The sequence below is a fragment of the Cloeon dipterum genome, chromosome 2, assembly GCF_949628265.1.
Source record: "Cloeon dipterum chromosome 2, ieCloDipt1.1, whole genome shotgun sequence".
NCBI classification, from domain to species: domain Eukaryota; kingdom Metazoa; phylum Arthropoda; class Insecta; order Ephemeroptera; family Baetidae; genus Cloeon; species Cloeon dipterum.
In genome coordinates, this window is record NC_088787.1 from 2,172,531 (window position 1) to 2,195,573 (window position 23,043).

The window sequence follows — 23,043 nt, forward strand, 5'->3', positions numbered from 1 at the left end:
TTTTTTTAATGACCATTTTGCATTTTCTATTTTTCTTCTGTGCAAAGAGGCTAGGCCGTAAAGGAGATAATTTTGTAACAACTTTTTAACTGATGATAGGACCAGAAAAATTACGCCAGGCTTATTCCCTTTTTCTGTAACACTATTGTTTGTATCTGCTGGCACAGTTTTTTAGTTACTTCCGGCAAATTGCTAAAATTCATAATTTATTTTACGGTAGAAAACGTGAAATACAAGCAATGAATTATGTACTTTTTATGGGCGATATATATGTGTTAAATTCTACATAACTTCTCGTGCTGGTTGCACTTTTTTGTTCATGCCGCTGTTTTATTTCCTCTCCGCAGCGTTACCGAGAGTTAAAAATAGCTCGTGCTGCGTTTGCGTCACAAAAACAGCTAACTTCCTCTTCAATTTCAAGCCTTATATGGACAAAAATACGACTTCCGACTTTGGATAATAATGTATGATTTTACTGCTCGGTTCGAGCTTTTTTTTCTCCTATTGGAATGATGTCCTTTTCCCTTTTTTCTCTCTCCCACAGGAAGGACTGAATCAACCTTTTGTTTTCGGCCTCTTCTAGTTTTCAGTGCGATCACGTTGTCGTGGCTCAGGGTAACCTAAGGAATTGAATAAAAGAAGGAATGCACACTTAGATAATTAAAGTTTTAACGCATTCCATGAGAATATCTGGTGAATTATGTATTATTTATAAGTAACAAACACAATAAACCCCTAAAATCTCTCTTTAAAGGATAAGATTTAAGGATGTTTTTCATAAAACCACAAACTCTTTAAAAAAATCAATCGGCATGAAACTAAAATAAGATTATCGAGCTTATCGTCAGGTGTTTGTCTCATAGAACATGACAAAGGGGCAGCAAACGAGCTATCGAGTAGCTCGTTGATGGACGCGCTGCTGCTTTCCGCTTTTCAGGCCTGACAGACCAATTCCTTCACGCTCGTCAGCAACAGTGCACGTCCACGCGGCGGCCGAGGATGGCAAGAAAGCTCTGGAAAGAAGGTTTAATTTAGCAGAAAGGCTCCTCGTCTCGTTAAAATTTTGGCCACATCATTAGAAAACATTATTAAAATATTTTTCAACGTTTTCCAAAAATTGCAAACTAGAGCAACTCAACAATTAAGGGCATTTTGCATTTTTTACTATAGAAAGAAGCTCGTTATTGAGTTTACTGCTTTTATAATTTAGCAACAGTCAGTATTTATATCTGTAATGTAAATACTGATACGAGGAGATGTTGCTTTATTGCTCTAGAAATAAAATGATTTTTTTGCTTGATTTTGATCCCTCTCGACGCAGTCTATCCCTCGGACTGGCTCGCTCATTGTCATTCGTTTGGCTGCTGCACCGAGAGATGGTGCGATATGATCTTCAGCGTCACCTCACTGGGACACAGACCGCCAAAACGAGCAGGAGGAGACGTTGTTTGCGCGGTGAATTGCCTTTATTTTGGAAAATAAAGGCTTTTTTCTTCACAACTGATACAATTAATTCCACAATTTCATCAATATTTGGTTTTTGTAATTATCGAAAGTGAAATTTATCTTCTTTAATTTGTGATTTGTTCTATGTTTGTTTATATTTTTTATTTTTGTTCCCTGCTCTGCACTGGCAGTGAGAGGGCGTCGGCTACGAATACTATTGAGTAGGCTTCCGCACGCATTTCTTCTTCTCTTCGCGTCACTATTAGCAGAGTCAGAATTTGGCAAGTCCACGCAGCGTCGTAAAAATCGCGTTTTAACAAAATGATTCATCAACTAAAAAAAGAAATGCGCATAATAATGATTGCCTGCAAAATCCATATTGACTTGATCTATTAAAAAAAAATGATTCGTATTTGACAATCTTTTTATTCAACATAAAATGTAAAATGTTGACAGTAGGAAATGCTCGACGCTCCGCATTCTCTTGAGGGCTCTGGCCACCTCTCTGGCGAAGACGCCGCGCGGAAGTGCGACTGGATGACGACGGCGGCGCGGCGCTGTCTGAGGAAGAGGATGCCGTGCTGGATGGTCAGCGCCACCCACCGCACCCTCGCGAACTCTGCCAACCCCAAATCAGACAAATAAGACAATAAAATGCTTTTTGACTCACCTTTGATGGCCTTGTAGCGCTTCCACGAGCGCATGGCCAACGTCTGCGGTGCCACTCCTCCGCAGGAACAGCTTCGTCTTGCCGACCTTCCACTCGCTGCTCGGAACGTCCAGCGGGCCGATGATCAGACTGACGGCCTCGAGGGGGTTGAGCTGCAGCCAGAGAGGGTCGCAGCGCGGCGAGAAGAGGAGGGCGTAGCGCTGCATCAGGTTGAATCATCGACGTAGCGAACGCAGAGTCCCGGCTCCAAACTGAGCATCATCTCGCTCAACTTCAACGTCTCACATGAGGGTCCTGTGATGCAGTGCACTGCAAGTCAGGGGTGAGAAAATGTCACTGCGCTGCAGTGAGAAAATCTCACCCCGCCGCATGTCACTGCTGTGTGGTGCGAAAAACTCCCCCACACAATGAATAGTGACATGCGGTGAGGTGACATTTTCTCAATGCAGCGCAGTGACATTTTCGCACCCCTGACTTGCAGTGTGGGAATTAGAAAACAGCAGGGTCGCACCCACAAGCGTCAAAAACACAGGCGGGCACGACCCTGCTGGATATTAAAAAGAAAAGGGAAAATTGAGGAAAAAAGAACCAGCAAGGTCATCCCCGCAAGCGTCAGAAACGCCGGCGGGCACGTCCCTGCTGGAAATTAAAAGGAAAAGGGAAAAAGAAGGGAAAAAGAACCAGCAGGGTCATCCCCGCAAGCGTCAGAAACGCCGGCGGGCACGTCCCTGCTGGAAATTAAAAGGAAAAGGGAAAATTGAGGAAAAAAGAACCAGCAAGGTCATCCCCGCAAGCGTCAGAAACGCCGGCGGGCACGTCCCTGCTGGAAATTAAAAGGAAAAGGGAAAAAGAAGGGAAAAAGAACCAGCAGGGTCATCCCCGCAAGCGTCAGAAACGCCGGCGGGCACGTCCCTGCTGGAAATTAAAAGGAAAAGGGAAAATTGAGGAAAAAAGAACCAGCAAGGTCATCCCCGCAAGCGTCAGAAACGCCGGCGGGCACGTCCCTGCTGGAAATTAAGAAGAAAAGGGAAAATTAAGGGAAAAAGAACCAGCAAGGTCATCCCCGCAAGCGTCAGAAACGCCGGCGGGCACGTCCCTGCTGGAAATTAAAAAGAAAAGGGAAAATTAAGGAAAAAAAGAACCAGCAGGGTCATCCCCGCAAGCGTCAGAAACGCCGGCGGGCACGTCCCTGCTGGAAATTAAAAAGAAAAGGGAAAATTAAGGGAAAAAGAACCAGCAAGGTCATCCCCGCAAGCGTCAGAAACGCCGGCGGGCACGTCCCTGCTGGAAATTAAAAAGAAAAGGGAAAATTAAGGAAAAAAAGAACCAGCAGGGTCATCCCCGCAAGCGTCAGAAACGCCGGCGGGCACGTCCCTGCTGGAAATTAAAAAGAAAAGGGAAAATTAAGGAAAAAAAGAACCAGCAGGGTCATCCCCGCAAGCGTCAGAAACGCCGGCGGGCACGTCCCTGCTGGAAATTAAAAAGAAAAGGGAAAATTAAGGGAAAAAGAACCAGCAAGGTCATCCCCGCAAGCGTCAGAAACGCCGGCGGGCACGTCCCTGCTGGAAATTAAAAAGAAAAGGGAAAATTAAGGGAAAAAGAACCAGCAAGGTCATCCCCGCAAGCGTCAGAAACGCCGGCGGGCACGTCCCTGCTGGAAATTAAAAAGAAAAGGGAAAATTAAGGGAAAAAGAACCAGCAAGGTCATCCCCGCAAGCGTCAGAAACGCCGGCGGGCACGTCCCTGCTGGAAATTAAAAAGAAAAGGGAAAATTAAGGGAAAAAGAACCAGCAAGGTCATCCCCGCAAGCGTCAGAAACGCCGGCGGGCACGTCCCTGCTGGAAATTAAAAAGAAAAGGGAAAATTAAGGGAAAAAGAACCAGCAAGGTCATCCCCGCAAGCGTCAGAAACGCCGGCGGGCACGTCCCTGCTGGAAATTAAAAAGAAAAGGGAAAATTAAGGGAAAAAGAACCAGCAAGGTCATCCCCGCAAGCGTCAGAAACGCCGGCGGGCACGTCCCTGCTGGAAATTAAAAAGAAAAGGGAAAAAGAACCAGCAGGGTCATCCCCGCAAGCGTCAGAAACGCCGGCGGGCACGTCCCTGCTGGAAATTAAAAGGAAAAGGGAAAATTAAGGAAAAAAATAACCAGCAAGGTCATCCCCGCAAGCGTCAGAAACGCCGGCGGGCACGTCCCTGCTGGAAATTAAAAGGAAAAGGGAAAATTAAGGAAAAAAATAACCAGCAAGGTCATCCCCGCAAGCGTCAGAAACGCCGGCGGGCACGTCCCTGCTGGAAATTAAAAAGAAAAGGGAAAAAGAACCAGCAGGGTCATCCCCGCAAGCGTCAGAAACGCCGGCGGGCACGTCCCTGCTGGAAATTAAAAGGAAAAGGGAAAATTAAGGAAAAAAATAACCAGCAAGGTCATCCCCGCAAGCGTCAGAAACGCCGGCGGGCACGTCCCTGCTGGAAATTAAAAGGAAAAGGGAAAATTAAGGAAAAAAAGAACCAGCAGGGTCATCCCCGCAAGCGTCAGAAACGCCGGCGGGCACGTCCCTGCTGGAAATTAAAAGGAAAAGGGAAAATTAAGGAAAAAAAGAACCAGCAAGGTCATCCCCGCAAGCGTCAGAAACGCCGGCGGGCACGTCCCTGCTGGAAATTAAAAGGAAAAGGGAAAATTAAGGAAAAAAAGAACCAGCAGGGTCATCCCCGCAAGCGTCAGAAACGCCGGCGGGCACGTCCCTGCTGGAAATTAAAAAGAAAAGGGAAAATTAAGGAAAAAAAGAACCAGCAGGGTCATCCCCGCAAGCGTCAGAAACGCCGGCGGGCACGTCCCTGCTGGAAATTAAAAAGAAAAGGGAAAATTAAGGGAAAAAGAACCAGCAAGGTCATCCCCGCAAGCGTCAGAAACGCCGGCGGGCACGTCCCTGCTGGAAATTAAAAAGAAAAGGGAAAATTAAGGAAAAAAAGAACCAGCAGGGTCATCCCCGCAAGCGTCAGAAACGCCGGCGGGCACGTCCCTGCTGGAAATTAAAAAGAAAAGGGAAAATTAAGTAAAAAAAAAACCAGAAGGGTCATCCCCGCAAGCGTCAGAAACGCCGGCGGGCACGTCCCTGCTGGAAATTAAAAAGAAAAGGGAAAATTAAGGGAAAAAGAACCAGCAAGGTCATCCCCGCAAGCGTCAGAAACGCCGGCGGGCACGTCCCTGCTGGAAATTAAAAAGAAAAGGGAAAATTAAGGGAAAAAGAACCAGCAAGGTCATCCCCGCAAGCGTCAGAAACGCCGGCGGGCACGTCCCTGCTGGAAATTAAAAAGAAAAGGGAAAATTAAGGAAAAAAAGAACCAGCAGGGTCATCCCCGCAAGCGTCAGAAACGCCGGCGGGCACGTCCCTGCTGGAAATTAAAAAGAAAAGGGAAAATTAAGGAAAAAAAGAACCAGCAGGGTCATCCCCGCAAGCGTCAGAAACGCCGGCGGGCACGTCCCTGCTGGAAATTAAAAAGAAAAGGGAAAAAGAACCAGCAGGGTCATCCCCGCAAGCGTCAGAAACGCCGGCGGGCACGTCCCTGCTGGAAATTAAAAGGAAAAGGGAAAATTAAGGAAAAAAATAACCAGCAAGGTCATCCCCGCAAGCGTCAGAAACGCCGGCGGGCACGTCCCTGCTGGAAATTAAAAGGAAAAGGGAAAATTAAGGAAAAAAATAACCAGCAAGGTCATCCCCGCAAGCGTCAGAAACGCCGGCGGGCACGTCCCTGCTGGAAATTAAAAAGAAAAGGGAAAAAGAACCAGCAGGGTCATCCCCGCAAGCGTCAGAAACGCCGGCGGGCACGTCCCTGCTGGAAATTAAAAAGAAAAGGGAAAAAGAACCAGCAGGGTCATCCCCGCAAGCGTCAGAAACGCCGGCGGGCACGTCCCTGCTGGAAATTAAAAAGAAAAGGGAAAATTAAGGGAAAAAGAACCAGCAAGGTCATCCCCGCAAGCGTCAGAAACGCCGGCGGGCACGTCCCTGCTGGAAATTAAAAAGAAAAGGGAAAATTAAGGAAAAAAAGAACCAGCAGGGTCATCCCCGCAAGCGTCAGAAACGCCGGCGGGCACGTCCCTGCTGGAAATTAAAAAGAAAAGGGAAAATTAAGGAAAAAAAGAACCAGCAGGGTCATCCCCGCAAGCGTCAGAAACGCCGGCGGGCACGTCCCTGCTGGAAATTAAAAAGAAAAGGGAAAATTAAGGGAAAAAGAACCAGCAAGGTCATCCCCGCAAGCGTCAGAAACGCCGGCGGGCACGTCCCTGCTGGAAATTAAAAAGAAAAGGGAAAATTAAGGAAAAAAAGAACCAGCAGGGTCATCCCCGCAAGCGTCAGAAACGCCGGCGGGCACGTCCCTGCTGGAAATTAAAAGTAAAAGGGAAAAAGAAGGGAAAAAGAACCAGCAGGGTCATCCCCGCAAGCGTCAGAAACGCCGGCGGGCACGTCCCTGCTGGAAATTAAAAAGAAAAGGGAAAATTAAGGAAAAAAAGAACCAGCAGGGTCATCCCCGCAAGCGTCAGAAACGCCGGCGGGCACGTCCCTGCTGGAAATTAAAAAGAAAAGGGAAAATTAAGGGAAAAAGAACCAGCAAGGTCATCCCCGCAAGCGTCAGAAACGCCGGCGGGCACGTCCCTGCTGGAAATTAAAAAGAAAAGGGAAAATTAAGGGAAAAAGAACCAGCAAGGTCATCCCCGCAAGCGTCAGAAACGCCGGCGGGCACGTCCCTGCTGGAAATTAAAAAGAAAAGGGAAAAAGAACCAGCAGGGTCATCCCCGCAAGCGTCAGAAACGCCGGCGGGCACGTCCCTGCTGGAAATTAAAAGGAAAAGGGAAAATTAAGGAAAAAAATAACCAGCAAGGTCATCCCCGCAAGCGTCAGAAACGCCGGCGGGCACGTCCCTGCTGGAAATTAAAAGGAAAAGGGAAAATTAAGGAAAAAAATAACCAGCAAGGTCATCCCCGCAAGCGTCAGAAACGCCGGCGGGCACGTCCCTGCTGGAAATTAAAAGGAAAAGGGAAAATTAAGGAAAAAAAGAACCAGCAAGGTCATCCCCGCAAGCGTCAGAAACGCCGGCGGGCACGTCCCTGCTGGAAATTAAAAAGAAAAGGGAAAATTAAGGAAAAAAAGAACCAGCAGGGTCATCCCCGCAAGCGTCAGAAACGCCGGCGGGCACGTCCCTGCTGGAAATTAAAAAGAAAAGGGAAAATTAAGGGAAAAAGAACCAGCAAGGTCATCCCCGCAAGCGTCAGAAACGCCGGCGGGCACGTCCCTGCTGGAAATTAAAAAGAAAAGGGAAAATTAAGGAAAAAAAGAACCAGCAGGGTCATCCCCGCAAGCGTCAGAAACGCCGGCGGGCACGTCCCTGCTGGAAATTAAAAAGAAAAGGGAAAATTAAGTAAAAAAAGAACCAGCAGGGTCATCCCCGCAAGCGTCAGAAACGCCGGCGGGCACGTCCCTGCTGGAAATTAAAAAGAAAAGGGAAAATTAAGGGAAAAAGAACCAGCAAGGTCATCCCCGCAAGCGTCAGAAACGCCGGCGGGCACGTCCCTGCTGGAAATTAAAAAGAAAAGGGAAAATTAAGGGAAAAAGAACCAGCAAGGTCATCCCCGCAAGCGTCAGAAACGCCGGCGGGCACGTCCCTGCTGGAAATTAAAAAGAAAAGGGAAAATTAAGGAAAAAAAGAACCAGCAGGGTCATCCCCGCAAGCGTCAGAAACGCCGGCGGGCACGTCCCTGCTGGAAATTAAAAAGAAAAGGGAAAATTAAGGAAAAAAAGAACCAGCAGGGTCATCCCCGCAAGCGTCAGAAACGCCGGCGGGCACGTCCCTGCTGGAAATTAAAAAGAAAAGGGAAAATTAAGGGAAAAAGAACCAGCAAGGTCATCCCCGCAAGCGTCAGAAACGCCGGCGGGCACGTCCCTGCTGGAAATTAAAAAGAAAAGGGAAAATTAAGGAAAAAAAGAACCAGCAGGGTCATCCCCGCAAGCGTCAGAAACGCCGGCGGGCACGTCCCTGCTGGAAATTAAAAAGAAAAGGGAAAATTAAGTAAAAAAAGAACCAGCAGGGTCATCCCCGCAAGCGTCAGAAACGCCGGCGGGCACGTCCCTGCTGGAAATTAAAAAGAAAAGGGAAAATTAAGGGAAAAAGAACCAGCAAGGTCATCCCCGCAAGCGTCAGAAACGCCGGCGGGCACGTCCCTGCTGGAAATTAAAAAGAAAAGGGAAAATTAAGGGAAAAAGAACCAGCAAGGTCATCCCCGCAAGCGTCAGAAACGCCGGCGGGCACGTCCCTGCTGGAAATTAAAAAGAAAAGGGAAAATTAAGGAAAAAAAGAACCAGCAGGGTCATCCCCGCAAGCGTCAGAAACGCCGGCGGGCACGTCCCTGCTGGAAATTAAAAAGAAAAGGGAAAATTAAGGGAAAAAGAACCAGCAAGGTCATCCCCGCAAGCGTCAGAAACGCCGGCGGGCACGTCCCTGCTGGAAATTAAAAAGAAAAGGGAAAATTAAGGGAAAAAGAACCAGCAAGGTCATCCCCGCAAGCGTCAGAAACGCCGGCGGGCACGTCCCTGCTGGAAATTAAAAAGAAAAGGGAAAATTAAGGGAAAAAGAACCAGCAAGGTCATCCCCGCAAGCGTCAGAAACGCCGGCGGGCACGTCCCTGCTGGAAATTAAAAAGAAAAGGGAAAATTAAGGAAAAAAAGAACCAGCAGGGTCATCCCCGCAAGCGTCAGAAACGCCGGCGGGCACGTCCCTGCTGGAAATTAAAAAGAAAAGGGAAAATTAAGGAAAAAAAGAACCAGCAGGGTCATCCCCGCAAGCGTCAGAAACGCCGGCGGGCACGTCCCTGCTGGAAATTAAAAAGAAAAGGGAAAATTAAGGGAAAAAGAACCAGCAAGGTCATCCCCGCAAGCGTCAGAAACGCCGGCGGGCACGTCCCTGCTGGAAATTAAAAAGAAAAGGGAAAATTAAGGAAAAAAAGAACCAGCAGGGTCATCCCCGCAAGCGTCAGAAACGCCGGCGGGCACGTCCCTGCTGGAAATTAAAAAGAAAAGGGAAAATTAAGGGAAAAAGAACCAGCAAGGTCATCCCCGCAAGCGTCAGAAACGCCGGCGGGCACGTCCCTGCTGGAAATTAAATGGAAAAGGGAAAAAGAAGGGAAAAAGAACCAGCAAGGTCATCCCCGCAAGCGTCAGAAACGCCGGCGGGCACGTCCCTGCTGGTAATTAAAAGGAAAAGGGAAAATTGAGGAAAAAGAACCAGCAAGGTCATCCCCGCAAGCGTCAGAAACGCCTGCGGGCACGTCCCTGCTGGTAATTAAAAGGAAAAGGGAAAAAGAAGGGAAAAAGAACCAGCAGGGTCATCCCCGCAAGCGTCAGAAACGCCGGCGGGCACGTCCCTGCTGGAAATTAAAAAGAAAAGGGAAAATTAAGGAAAAAAAGAACCAGCAGGGTCATCCCCGCAAGCGTCAGAAACGCCGGCGGGCACGTCCCTGCTGGAAATTAAAAAGAAAAGGGAAAATTAAGGAAAAAAAGAACCAGCAGGGTCATCCCCGCAAGCGTCAGAAACGCCGGCGGGCACGTCCCTGCTGGAAATTAAAAAGAAAAGGGAAAATTAAGGGAAAAAGAACCAGCAAGGTCATCCCCGCAAGCGTCAGAAACGCCTGCGGGCACGTCCCTGCTGGTAATTAAAAGGAAAAGGGAAAAAGAAGGGAAAAAGAACCAGCAGGGTCATCCCCGCAAGCGTCAGAAACGCCGGCGGGCACGTCCCTGCTGGAAATTAAAAGGAAAAGGGAAAATTGAGGAAAAAGAACCAGCAAGGTCATCCCCGCAAGCGTCAGAAACGCCTGCGGGCACGTCCCTGCTGGAAATTAAAAAGAAAAGGGAAAATTAAGTAAAAAAAGAACCAGCAGGGTCATCCCCGCAAGCGTCAGAAACGCCGGCGGGCACGTCCCTGCTGGAAATTAAAAGGAAAAGGGAAAATTGAGGAAAAAGAACCAGCAGGGTCATCCCCGCAAGCGTCAGAAACGCCGGCGGGCACGTCCCTGCTGGTAATTAAAAGGAAAAGGGAAAATTGAGGAAAAAGAACCAGCAAGGTCATCCCCGCAAGCGTCAGAAACGCCTGCGGGCACGTCCCTGCTGGTAATTAAAAGGAAAAGGGAAAAAGAAGGGAAAAAGAACCAGCAGGGTCATCCCCGCAAGCGTCAGAAACGCCGGCGGGCACGTCCCTGCTGGAAATTAAAAAGAAAAGGGAAAATTAAGGAAAAAAAGAACCAGCAGGGTCATCCCCGCAAGCGTCAGAAACGCCGGCGGGCACGTCCCTGCTGGAAATTAAAAAGAAAAGGGAAAATTAAGTAAAAAAAGAACCAGCAGGGTCATCCCCGCAAGCGTCAGAAACGCCGGCGGGCACGTCCCTGCTGGAAATTAAAAAGAAAAGGGAAAATTAAGGGAAAAAGAACCAGCAAGGTCATCCCCGCAAGCGTCAGAAACGCCGGCGGGCACGTCCCTGCTGGAAATTAAAAAGAAAAGGGAAAATTAAGGGAAAAAGAACCAGCAGGGTCATCCCCGCAAGCGTCAGAAACGCCGGCGGGCACGTCCCTGCTGGAAATTAAAAAGAAAAGGGAAAATTAAGGGAAAAAGAACCAGCAAGGTCATCCCCGCAAGCGTCAGAAACGCCGGCGGGCACGTCCCTGCTGGAAATTAAAAAGAAAAGGGAAAATTAAGGGAAAAAGAACCAGCAAGGTCATCCCCGCAAGCGTCAGAAACGCCGGCGGGCACGTCCCTGCTGGAAATTAAAAAGAAAAGGGAAAATTAAGGGAAAAAGAACCAGCAAGGTCATCCCCGCAAGCGTCAGAAACGCCGGCGGGCACGTCCCTGCTGGAAATTAAAAAGAAAAGGGAAAATTAAGGAAAAAAAGAACCAGCAGGGTCATCCCCGCAAGCGTCAGAAACGCCGGCGGGCACGTCCCTGCTGGAAATTAAAAAGAAAAGGGAAAATTAAGGGAAAAAGAACCAGCAAGGTCATCCCCGCAAGCGTCAGAAACGCCGGCGGGCACGTCCCTGCTGGAAATTAAAAAGAAAAGGGAAAATTAAGGGAAAAAGAACCAGCAAGGTCATCCCCGCAAGCGTCAGAAACGCCGGCGGGCACGTCCCTGCTGGAAATTAAATGGAAAAGGGAAAAAGAAGGGAAAAAGAACCAGCAAGGTCATCCCCGCAAGCGTCAGAAACGCCGGCGGGCACGTCCCTGCTGGTAATTAAAAGGAAAAGGGAAAATTGAGGAAAAAGAACCAGCAAGGTCATCCCCGCAAGCGTCAGAAACGCCTGCGGGCACGTCCCTGCTGGTAATTAAAAGGAAAAGGGAAAAAGAAGGGAAAAAGAACCAGCAGGGTCATCCCCGCAAGCGTCAGAAACGCCGGCGGGCACGTCCCTGCTGGAAATTAAAAAGAAAAGGGAAAATTAAGGAAAAAAAGAACCAGCAGGGTCATCCCCGCAAGCGTCAGAAACGCCGGCGGGCACGTCCCTGCTGGAAATTAAAAAGAAAAGGGAAAATTAAGGAAAAAAAGAACCAGCAGGGTCATCCCCGCAAGCGTCAGAAACGCCGGCGGGCACGTCCCTGCTGGAAATTAAAAGGAAAAGGGAAAATTGAGGAAAAAAGAACCAGCAAGGTCATCCCCGCAAGCGTCAGAAACGCCGGCGGGCACGTCCCTGCTGGAAATTAAAAGGAAAAGGGAAAATTAAGGAAAAAAATAACCAGCAAGGTCATCCCCGCAAGCGTCAGAAACGCCGGCGGGCACGTCGCTGCTGGAAATTAAAAGGAAAAGGGAAAATTAAGGAAAAAAATAACCAGCAAGGTCATCCCCGCAAGCGTCAGAAACGCCGGCGGGCACGTCCCTGCTGGAAATTAAAAGGAAAAGGGAAAATTGAGGAAAAAAGAACCAGCAAGGTCATCCCCGCAAGCGTCAGAAACGCCGGCGGGCACGTCCCTGCTGGAAATTAAAAGGAAAAGGGAAAATTAAGGAAAAAAATAACCAGCAAGGTCATCCCCGCAAGCGTCAGAAACGCCGGCGGGCACGTCCCTGCTGGAAATTTAAAGGAAAAGGGAAAATTAAGGAAAAAAATAACCAGCAAGGTCATCCCCGCAAGCGTCAGAAACGCCGGCGGGCACGTCCCTGCTGGAAATTAAAAGGAAAAGGGAAAATTGAGGAAAAAATAACCAGCAAGGTCATCCCCGCAAGCGTCAGAAACGCCGGCGGGCACGTCCCTGCTGGAAATTAAAAGGAAAAGGGAAAATTAAGGAAAAAAATAACCAGCAAGGTCATCCCCGCAAGCGTCAGAAACGCCGGCGGGCACGTCCCTGCTGGAAATTAAAAGGAAAAGGGAAAATTAAGGAAAAAAATAACCAGCAAGGTCATCCCCGCAAGCGTCAGAAACGCCGGCGGGCACGTCCCTGCTGGAAATTTAAAGGAAAAGGGAAAATTAAGGAAAAAAATAACCAGCAAGGTCATCCCCGCAAGCGTCAGAAACGCCGGCGGGCACGTCCCTGCTGGAAATTAAAAGGAAAAGGGAAAATTGAGGAAAAAATAACCAGCAAGGTCATCCCCGCAAGCGTCAGAAACGCCGGCGGGCACGTCCCTGCTGGAAATTAAAAGGAAAAGGGAAAATTAAGGAAAAAAATAACCAGCAAGGGCATCCCCGCAAGCGTCAGAAACGCCGGCGGGCACGTCCCTGCTGGAAATTAAAAGGAAAAGGGAAAATTAAGGAAAAAAATAACCAGCAAGGTCATCCCCGCAAGCGTCAGAAACGCCGGCGGGCACGTCCCTGCTGGAATTTTAAAGGAAAAGGGAAAATTAAGGAAAAAAATAACCAGCAAGGTCATCCCCGCAAGCGTCAGAAACGCCGGCGGGCACGTCCCTGCTGGAAATTAAAAGGAAAAGGGAAAATTGAGGAAAAAAGAACCAGCAAGGTCATCCCCGCAAGCGTCAGAAACGCCGGCGGGCACGTCCCTGCTGGAAATTAAATGGAAAAGGGAAAAAGAAGGGAAAAAGAACCAGCAGGGTCATCCCCGCAAGCGTCAGAAACGCCGGCGGGCACGTCCCTGCTGGAAATTAAAAAGAAAAGGGAAAATTAAGGGAAAAAGAACCAGCAAGGTCATCCCCGCAAGCGTCAGAAACGCCGGCGGGCACGTCCCTGCTGGAAATTAAAAAGAAAAGGGAAAATTAAGGGAAAAAGAACCAGCAAGGTCATCCCCGCAAGCGTCAGAAACGCCGGCGGGCACGTCCCTGCTGCAAATTAAAAAGAAAAGGGAAAATTAAGGGAAAAAGAACCAGCAAGGTCATCCCCGCAAGCGTCAGAAACGCCGGCGGGCACGTCCCTGCTGCAAATTAAAAAGAAAAGGGAAAAAGAAGGGAAAAAGAACCAGCAGGGTCATCCCCGCAAGCGTCAGAAACGCCGGCGGGCACGTCCCTGCTGGAAATTAAATGGAAAAGGGAAAAAGAAGGGAAAAAGAACCAGCAGGGTCATCCCCGCAAGCGTCAGAAACGCCGGCGGGCACGTCCCTGCTGGAAATTAAATGGAAAAGGGAAAAAGAAGGGAAAAAGAACCAGCAAGGTCATCCCCGCAAGCGTCAGAAACGCCGGCGGGCACGTCCCTGCTGGAAATTAAATGGAAAAGGGAAAAAGAAGGGAAAAAGAACCAGCAAGGTCATCCCCGCAAGCGTCAGAAACGCCGGCGGGCACGTCCCTGCTGGAAATTAAAAAGAAAAGGGAAAATTAAGGGAAAAAGAACCAGCAAGGTCATCCCCGCAAGCGTCAGAAACGCCGGCGGGCACGTCCCTGCTGGAAATTAAAAGGAAAAGGGAAAAAGAAGGGAAAAAGAACCAGCAGGGTCATCCCCGCAAGCGTCAGAAACGCCGGCGGGCACGTCCCTGCTGGAAATTAAAAAGAAAAGGGAAAATTAAGGGAAAAAGAACCAGCAAGGTCATCCCCGCAAGCGTCAGAAACGCCGGCGGGCACGACCCTGCTGAGAAAGGAATGAAAAAAGAATTTGGACTCACCCCAAATGTGGCCGTGGTCCTCTACAGTCACCTGATGGTTGCTGGCCCCTCCATCACGGCTGCAGACCGGCACCGCGCACGTCCTCCTCCCGTCACTGCCAGTTAAAGACTGACGTCACTGACGAGAGTAGGAGAAGCGAAGCAGCAGACAGAGTCAGCAAAAGAGGGGAAGCAGTGGGTCATTCACCCAGCAGCCAAGCGTCGTTTGTCCCCACTCCTTCCCCTCTTTTTGTACTCTGGCTGCTTCTCCTTAAATGCCACCGCTAGCTGCCAGCCCCGCATGCGCACTTGAGCCGTCTGGCTCCGCCTCCTCCACACGCACCTCGTTTGGCGTTTAGCCCGCGAAGTCAGCTTGCCTGCGATAACGCTATCCGCGATACAAACTCAATTCACCAGTTGCATAAACCCTAAGTGTTCGAAGCCGCCAACAGATGGCGCCACCGTAGACTTTCGCTTTTAAGGCACTTCCGCTGTGATTTCAGTCTCAATCTAGCTACTGTGCATTCTTCAATTAATTTGCTTTATTTTGACGTTCTGAAAACCAAAATTGATTCAGCCAATCGCCGTAGAATCGTGAAAAACTATTTTTTGAAATAAAAAATCTTTTCCAACGATTCTACGGCGAATGGCTGGACTGATTTTGGTTTTCAGCACGTCAAAAGAAAGCAAATTAATTAAAAAAAAGCGAAATAGCTAGATTGAGTCTGAAATCGCAGCGGAAATACCTTAAAACCACTTTAAACAAAAATTTTAAGAAAGTCTGTGGTTGCGCCATCTGTTGGCGGCTTTGATAACTAAGGGTTTATGCAACTGGTCAATTTAATTTAAATTATACATGATATGTTTTTAAATCTATTGGAGACAGCAAAAAACTTGATTATTTTTTTTTTAAATCGGAAATTTAGTTTAAGTTGACAGGTGCAGTGGCTGTCCTTCTTTTTCGATTCACAAAGCACTAATGCGGGCTATTCAATCAATTGTTAATTATACAACAGCCAAAGAGAGATGGGAAGGGAACCGAATTGTGTTTGCAGGGCGCCGCACGGACGCCTCTGGAAACTATTAATTCTGTTCAGAGTGCTTCATGCTGTTGGCTGTTGACCTCTGATGTCGCAGAATTGGACGTTTCTAATGAAAGTGTAAGATTTAAATTTGTGACGAACAGAGAGCAGCGTAGTAAATGAAATGTCCTTTTTTTAAAGGAAGGAAAATTCGAATTTTTATTTCTTCAATTGCGTGGATTGAATAAAGCACCAAAAAATTGTTCGACTTCTTCTTCACTATGCGCGGACTTCCTGCCTTTATCGTGGCGTCTGACGAAATCTCTCTTGACAGCCGCGCTCACGTTGTCAAATATGCCTTGGTGTTTTTCGGAATTATAATGATGCCAACAAAATCTATAAGCCAACGCCATCAGGTCCTGAATAATTTCAGAGTGATTCAATAATCGTCGAATTCAGCAGGGGGAAATTAAAATTACTCACCTTGCAGCCGTGCAAAATTGCCTTGTCGTAGTAAAGACCTACGTTGTCAAATGTCAAGTTGTTTTTCATGAAATGCACGCACCTCTCCTTCAGGTCAGTCATTTCGAAAGCATAGGCCAAAGCAAGAACATCTAAAATTGTTATTTACAATAATTTTAGAATCCAATTACCCCTGAACAAATGGCGCCACTGTTCATATTTGCAAGATTTTTATACCGATTATGTTTCAGCGGGGCCCAGATGTGCGATAAAATTGATTCCCACTGCGCAGATTCAAGATGGCGTCTGATTGTCTGAATGTGGGAAAGAAATAGCTCGAAAGTGTCCAGAGTTTGTTTTTACGATCCAAAAGACAAAATTGTTTAAGAGTAATGCAAATTATATATGCGTCACAATATTGACGAAAAGTTGGTTCTTTCCACGCATTTTTAGGTGACCGTTATTTCGCGCCATACTCCACCGGACACGCCATATCTGGACCCCACTGGAGCTCGTCTAATTCAATAATTTTTTTGCGAATGAACGCTGGTGCCATCTGTTGTCACTTTTCTTTTTACCTATGACTGTTTCTTGATTCATTTTAATCTCGTCCGTGTAGATGTATTTCAGAAAGGCGTGGAAAACAGCGTAGCTGTGCTCCGTAACCACTTCTTTACTGAAACATTAAATTTTAAGTTAATAATTTCAGTCTAAATTACTAAAAAGTAAAACTACCTCTCACTTCTCTTGAAAATTTCTCTGAATTTGTCGCTTCGCATCATCAGAATCAGCTTGTGGGCGTGAATTTTCTTTTCTTCGACAGTAAACGTGAAGTCAGAGGTGTCCTAAATTTAAATTTAATAATTTTAAAATTTTCAACAGGACAAAAAATTTACCGGATCATCAAAAAATTGCACCGAGCACGTAGTGAGCGATTCAGCCTTTGGGATTTTCGGTCGCAAAGGTCGGACCGTGGCTGCCGGAGTGGCAAAAGTCGCATAAACCTCGTCCAGTGTAGAGAAATTTATTTTGCTTGGCCTCCGTAGCATAGCCATGTTTGGGCCTAAATCATTAAAAAATAATTATTATCCGTTTATAAATCGAAAATTTCATGTCTCCTACTGCAGTATCCCCAAATGAAGACTTGGCCATCTTCGTTGATCGCCGCATTAGGGTGCAAGTGGCAGCCGGAGGCAGTAATGTCCGTAACTCTGCAGAAACAGAAAAATGAGAAAGCGGCCATATATAGTGACGTCATCAATGTTTTAAAAACGTCTTTGATGAAGTTTCTGAGCCCACGAATCGATTCCTGACGGTCGAATCAGGTAAAATAGATATTTTTCCGACCAAAAAGTTGAGCGAACGTTTTTTCCCGCCAAAACAATATGAACGTAAATTGATCAAGAAGCGCGCATGCGTCACAGCTGGTTTGAGCACTAGCAGAGAGAGACCACCTGTCAGATCCAGCCAGCACTCACGCATGCGCAATTCTCGCATAATATACGTTCATATTGTTTTGGCGGGAAAACACGTTCGCACGTTTTTGTCAGTAAAACAATCCCCTTTACCTAATTCGAGCCTCACGAATCGATTGGCGTGCTCAAAAACTTTGTCAAAGAATGTTTTAAGAGTTTCTACATTCTTCCGACTCTCTAATTAAATAAACCTTGAAATTTGGCGGTTATGTATCCTTTCTAACATACCTGCCCATGTTTGTCGCCAGCAACTGTGCACATTGGGCGTCGCTTCGACTCTGTCTTGGTCCTAGGTTCCCGTAAGAGTCTTCTCCCCAAGCATAAACTTGTCCATCGCGGGACAGAGCAAGGAAGTGGCTCAGTCCGCATGCAATTTTGGCAACTGGGATGCCTGCCAAGGCGAACATTCTCGTCGGACCATTGTAATCATCACCATTATGTGCGCCCGAGAAGTAAACCTATAAAATAAGCAATAAAACTTATTCGAATTTTTTAGCCCGTGATGAAGAATTGAGCATGAGCACACCAATTGATTCTTGATTATCGAATTAGGCAAGTGGATAAAAAGTGCAGCGCGACGTGCGAACTTTTTTTCCTGCCAAAACAAAAAGAACGTAAATGTGAGAAGTGCGCATGCGTCAGAGTTGGTTTGAGCACTTGCAGACAGACCACCGGTAAGGATGACTTCTTTTTCAGAACCACCAAGCTCCGACGCATGCGCACTTCTCGTAAATCGCAAATACGTTCGTTAAGTTTTGGCGGGAAAAAAGTTCGCACGTCGCGCTGCACTTTTTTAACGGAAAAATATCAATTCTAACTAATTTGACCCTCAGGAACCGATTGATGTTCTCAGAAACTTCGTCAAAGACGGTATTTAAGGAGGAAAATAAAATTTTTTCATGTTTACCGCTCCAGTGTCATCAATAAATGCTGAAATTTCGTAACCACAAGAAACTGCAGTGATGAATCGATAAGCTAATCCTTGCACTCTTGTTGGTAAATATTTGTTCTTTCGCTCAAAGTCCCAAATGCCGAGTTGCCCAATACTATTAGAGCCGAAAGCGAAGACCTAAACAAATTTTTATTATGAATATAAATAATTTAAGTAACGAATTGTTTTGAAACCTCTCCAATGGACGTCAGAGCCAAGGTGTGGGTCTCACTAGTGGCCACTTGCACGACCATCTTCTGCACCAAATTTCCCGCAATTTCGGTTGGCGTCTTGATCACGTCTCGCGCATCTCCAAGTCCAAGCTTGCCCTTAGCATTATTTCCCCAGGCGAAAACCGAGCCAAACGACGTAAGAGCGAACAAGGACGGGACGCAAGACTTTCCTTCACATTCGATGCCTTAAATCCAAATTTTACATGATTAAGAAAATGCATTTTATGAAAAATATATACTTGTTATTTTCTGTCCGCACAAGGCTTCGATTTTTACCGGCTTGCTTATTGGCAAATCATTTCCTGTGGCCAAGCATCCGCATTGGTTTACGCCATAGCCATAAACCTCGTCGTCTTTCGTCACGAAAATCACATTCAAAGAGTCATCGTCTTTGCTTCCTGAAATACGATTTAATAATCCAAATTTCCTAATGAAATTAGTTCACATGCTTGAGAAATAGTTGTAAAATTTAATGCTGGCTCATTTTCCAAGGATTACTAAATTGTAATTTGTTTGACACACTTACTAATAACGATTGCGAGACTGATCGACGTCTTCTTGTCGAGTCGCCGTAAATCTGGCCACTTTTCCAAGCAACTTGTATCTGACATTGTTTCAATTTTATCCACTTGGTATAGGCTTCTCTCTGTTGGAAAATAAATATTTTAGGCAATTAGAAAAAGGAATGCGGTATAGATAGACTTGGAATGTCTAAAATGATGTTTCTGAATTTTTTACCAATTAAATATTTTTTTAAACAAAGTTTCTCGAGATTGTAGAACCCTATTGAAGCTCAAATAATTTTATTTATTAAGCCAGAGGCCAGAAATTGTTGAATTGAAGTGTTTAATTTTTCCAAAGCGAAACAACTCGAGAAGAAAAATAATTTAATTCATTTTAAATACTTTTTAAACAGGATATCATAACAAATTATGAAAACTCACAAGAAAAGAAGAAGAATAAGCAAAAATACTTTAACCGAACGTGAAAATAAGAGATTGAAAAGGTTATAAATGTACTTACCAAATTGATCACAAAAAAGGATCGACAGCCAGCACAAGCTCTAGCGAACTAAAAGCACGTACGCTTCTAACACGTCTCGGAATAATCGTAATAATTCATTGCCCCTCTACTTTTATTGCAAAATATCTACTATTGGATTGCATAACACTCATATCATTAATTTTGTAGAAATAACTAATTGATTGCGATGAATTTTCAACAGTCATAGCTTAATATTAGGCAATGCAATTTAATAATTGTGTCATTTTGCCGCGAAAATAATAAAAAATTCAAATAATAAAAACGTGCTCATGTGATGGTCCCGAAAAATACGATTTTTTGTGAATACTATTATTTTACAAGTTCAAATATAATTACTCAAAGTGTACGTTCCAGGATTTCTCGACTAGTAAAAATTTTCTTTTAGTCTTTTTCGAAAAAATTACGGATTAAAATTAGAATTTAATAAATTTTCCAAAATACAATCAGCTCAGAAAATTTAAAGAAATTATTTCCAGTCATTTACAAGGAAATTTATTGCTTTTCTATTTCTAGCATATTCATAATTTCTAGATTGATCACTTTAAAACGGTTACAACCCAATTAAAACCCTCCTCCCATATTCTCGCTATTGCGCCTAAATTTTATCGACGGTTGTCACCCCAAAAAACCACCCCCGCCGCCCGCAAAGTGTGTCAAGGGTGGCCGAGGCGCGAAAAATCATTAATCCTGAATAAAACCTCACAGACACTCCCCGTCCGCGTCCACCTATCGGTGTCCGGGGGTGTCGCAACGTGAACACGACCCCCTGGCTCGTGTCCGGTCAGTCCGGGACAACTTACTTGTTGAATTCGGTCTCGTACTGCTTCATCTGCTTGCGCGTAAACTTGTGGAACTCGGTGCAGATGCAGATCGATGTGGCGGCGCGGAACCGCGGCTTCACCTCCACTCCGTCATCCAGAGCGTCGTTGATGGCCTGTCGCCTGGACAGCACCGAGGACACTTCGTTCTCCGTGGACATGTTTCTCCAATGCGGTGCGCCCGGTGCGGGCACTCACTAAACAACAAGTTGACTTGAACGCTTCAATTTAACTTTAACTTGCTTCTTGCTTCGTTGCTTCTTCCCATCCCACTCAAAAGCTAGATAAACCGGTTTAATTTGGTTCAAAAACCGGTATAATTTAGGAAATTCTTCCCCTCAACTCTCAATATTTTTACTCTTTCGGTCCTAAATGTGGCGTAAATTCATTAAATACATTCATAAGTCTGTTTACATATTCATAAAGAGCATAAACGACTGAAAACTAGAAAATTCTTATCTCGATTTTATTCAAAATTAAACCGGTACTGCAACAATCGATAAAATATTACTTCCAGACTGCCCGTCTGATGGCGCGTTGAACCGAAATGAGAAACCGGCTGCGGTTCATTCAGTGGGGCGTGGTCGTGCGTGTTTATGTTTTGTTTTAGATTCTGCCTGCGCCAGTCGTCAACAGGTGAACAGGTTCGGGTTCGGACTCGGACACGGACTCTGACGGACGGATGGAGGCGCTACCCGACCAGCTGGAGGAGTACCTGCCACCTGCGCGCCGTGGCCCGCTGTTGCCGAGGACCAGCAACAAGCCGCTCTTCCAGCGCAAACTGGCACTCGTGCTGGACGCCTTCATTCTCAACCCAGATTCCCAGTCGCCGGACGCGTTCGACGCCACTGCCACTGGAATGCGCACGCAACTGCTGCAGCGACTAAACTCGTCTTTCGACACGTGCGTGTTTTTTTTTCATTTCCATCCTTATCACGTGCATCGTACAAGTTTTAAATTAAAGCGCTCTTTTTTATTTGAACTGAAAAGTGGGGCAATGCTGTGCTGTTCAAAGGAGAGGGGGAAAGCAGGAAACCAATCAGAGCAGAGCATCGCCCTACCCCCACCAAATCCATTTAAGACATTGAGCGTCTGTTCTGTTCCTCAGGTGTCCGTTCACCCTGCAGCGCCTGTCCGAGCTGCTGACGACGCCGAGGCAGCAGTACAACTAACCGCATCGATAAGTTCTGGTTGTCAGCGGCAACGATCCTCCGCAGGTCACGGCCAACGGTCTGTCCGAGGACAACGGCCTCGAGGCCCCCGAGCCCAAGAAGCCGCGCATTGAGGAAGTCGAGGAGAAGCTGGACACGGAGACTGCCGTCAAGAAGCAAAATGGCGACCACGTCGAAGACAAGAAAGGTTGGTTTGATTTTTTTCTGCTTGACATATGCTTTATTTTCGAATTTTAGACGAGGAAGAACCTGCCAAAGAACCTGAAGTGGATGGTGAGATGAACGAGGAAGCCTCCAAGCCAGAGGCTGAACCTGTGGAACCTCAGGTTGAAACCGAGACTGCCGAATCTCCGAAGGAAGCTGCGGAAGAACCCAAAATTCCAAATGAGTCTGAAACGCTGCCAGCTGAAGCTGAGAAGCAAGAAGAGCCTGTGGCTGTGTCTGAAGACCAAGAGATGCCTTAGGTGGAAAAAGAGGCGCCGTTGGTCTCTCCCGAGAAGGATTTGAGTGACGAAAGGTGTCGAGAGCACTCGAAACTAAGGACGTGCCAATGCCAACGGAGGAGCAGAGCTGATTTGCTTTTACTCGCGTGGACAATTCTCTGACACTTAATTTATTTTCTGATGCCGCTCCGAACTGAGCCTCTATTAACTCTCACAAACCGTCGAATTTAGCAGAAGAATGACACGTAACACGTTTTGTGTTGAACAACGGTGGTGGGCAATGCAACCCCGTAATATTAGTTTCTTAGTGCTTACGCGTTACGCTGCGAAACATTTATTTTTATCTCACCTGTATTCTAATAAAGAGAGACAGCTGCTCACACGCCGCGCATTCTTTCTAATTATTGTTCCTTTTTGAAAATTAAATTTATCTAAAAATGTCAAACGCCCTTTTCCGTAAGAATCCCATGCTAAATTCCCTCTGATGAATGGAAAATCGATCATTTGATTCTATTTGTGCAGCTGAAAAGTTGGAATTTATTTTAAAATGGCGGAAATTCGTTAAAAGTTAAATTTAATCGAATTAATTGAGAATGATAACGAGGAAATGGGAAAAAGCAGCAAGAATTTTTTTGTTCGGAGAATCCTCGACGCTGCGATTGGCTGACGCTGAACGCACGTCAACAGCTCCCGCGGTTGCCTAGCAACAGCTTGCAAGCGTAGTGAAGAATTGCGCGGGAAAATCTGACTTGCGCGTTGTCAGCCAATCAGCATCGACGGTTCTTCTAGCAAAGAATTCTTGTTCGTTTCTCCGATTTAAGCGTTTTTGTTTGGATTTAAATCAACTCATAATGTTTTTCTGTCATTATACAATTTATTCATGAAAAATTGAGTTGATTTATCGATTGATAAACGCAGAATTTCATGAAAAGTCGATTTTAACCAACTCAATTGCGATTGAAAACACGAAAATTATAGAAAACAGCAATTTTTAATCACGCCCGTCTCGCCCTTGCCAATGGTTTGAAAAAATAAAAACTTGTAAAATTATATTGAAATAATGGACTTGAATTATAATTTTAAAAATGGCGGTGTCCATCAGTCCTAGTCATATATCATCGTCCTTAGTGCTGCGTGTGTAGAAGGAGGCGGAGCCAGACGGCACAAGTGCGCATGCGCGGTTGGCAGCTAGCGGTGGCACTTAAGGAGAAGCACCAAAAGAGGGGAAAGGGGTGGGGATGAACGTCGCTTGATTGCTGGTTGAATGCCCCCACTCCTTCTCCTCT

At 46.3% G+C, this 23,043-nt stretch overlaps 2 protein-coding genes and 1 long non-coding RNA gene across 3 annotated transcripts; 1 reads left to right on the forward strand and 2 right to left on the reverse strand.

Annotated features, from left to right (window-relative positions):
* Positions 1-1,875: 1,875 nt before the first annotated feature.
* Positions 1,876-14,268, reverse strand: LOC135935086 (uncharacterized). The gene is made up of 3 exons (XR_010574176.1): positions 14,179-14,268; positions 2,117-2,425; positions 1,876-2,065 (listed from the first exon to the last, which is right to left on the reverse strand). It is a non-coding gene; the product is annotated as an uncharacterized LOC135935086 (long non-coding RNA).
* Positions 14,269-15,369: 1,101 nt separating this feature from the next.
* LOC135936966 (RCC1 and BTB domain-containing protein 1-like) lies at positions 15,370-19,172 on the reverse strand. Its single transcript, XM_065479993.1, has 11 exons — positions 18,807-19,172; positions 18,520-18,678; positions 18,242-18,465; positions 18,024-18,185; positions 17,345-17,574; positions 16,764-16,852; positions 16,538-16,704; positions 16,377-16,486; positions 16,220-16,317; positions 15,663-15,793; positions 15,370-15,598 (listed from the first exon to the last, which is right to left on the reverse strand). Exons 1-11 carry the CDS (start codon positions 18,889-18,891, stop codon positions 15,407-15,409), a joined length of 1,647 nt encoding a protein of 548 aa, XP_065336065.1. The 5' UTR covers positions 18,892-19,172; the 3' UTR covers positions 15,370-15,406.
* A 1,517-nt stretch (positions 19,173-20,689) lies between these two features.
* On the forward strand, positions 20,690-22,137 carry LOC135936652 (serine/threonine-protein phosphatase 4 regulatory subunit 2-like). The gene is made up of 3 exons (XM_065479538.1): positions 20,690-21,045; positions 21,251-21,501; positions 21,552-22,137. Exons 1-2 carry the CDS (start codon positions 20,825-20,827, stop codon positions 21,312-21,314), a joined length of 285 nt encoding a protein of 94 aa, XP_065335610.1. The 5' UTR covers positions 20,690-20,824; the 3' UTR covers positions 21,315-21,501; positions 21,552-22,137.
* Positions 22,138-23,043: the final 906 nt, after the last annotated feature.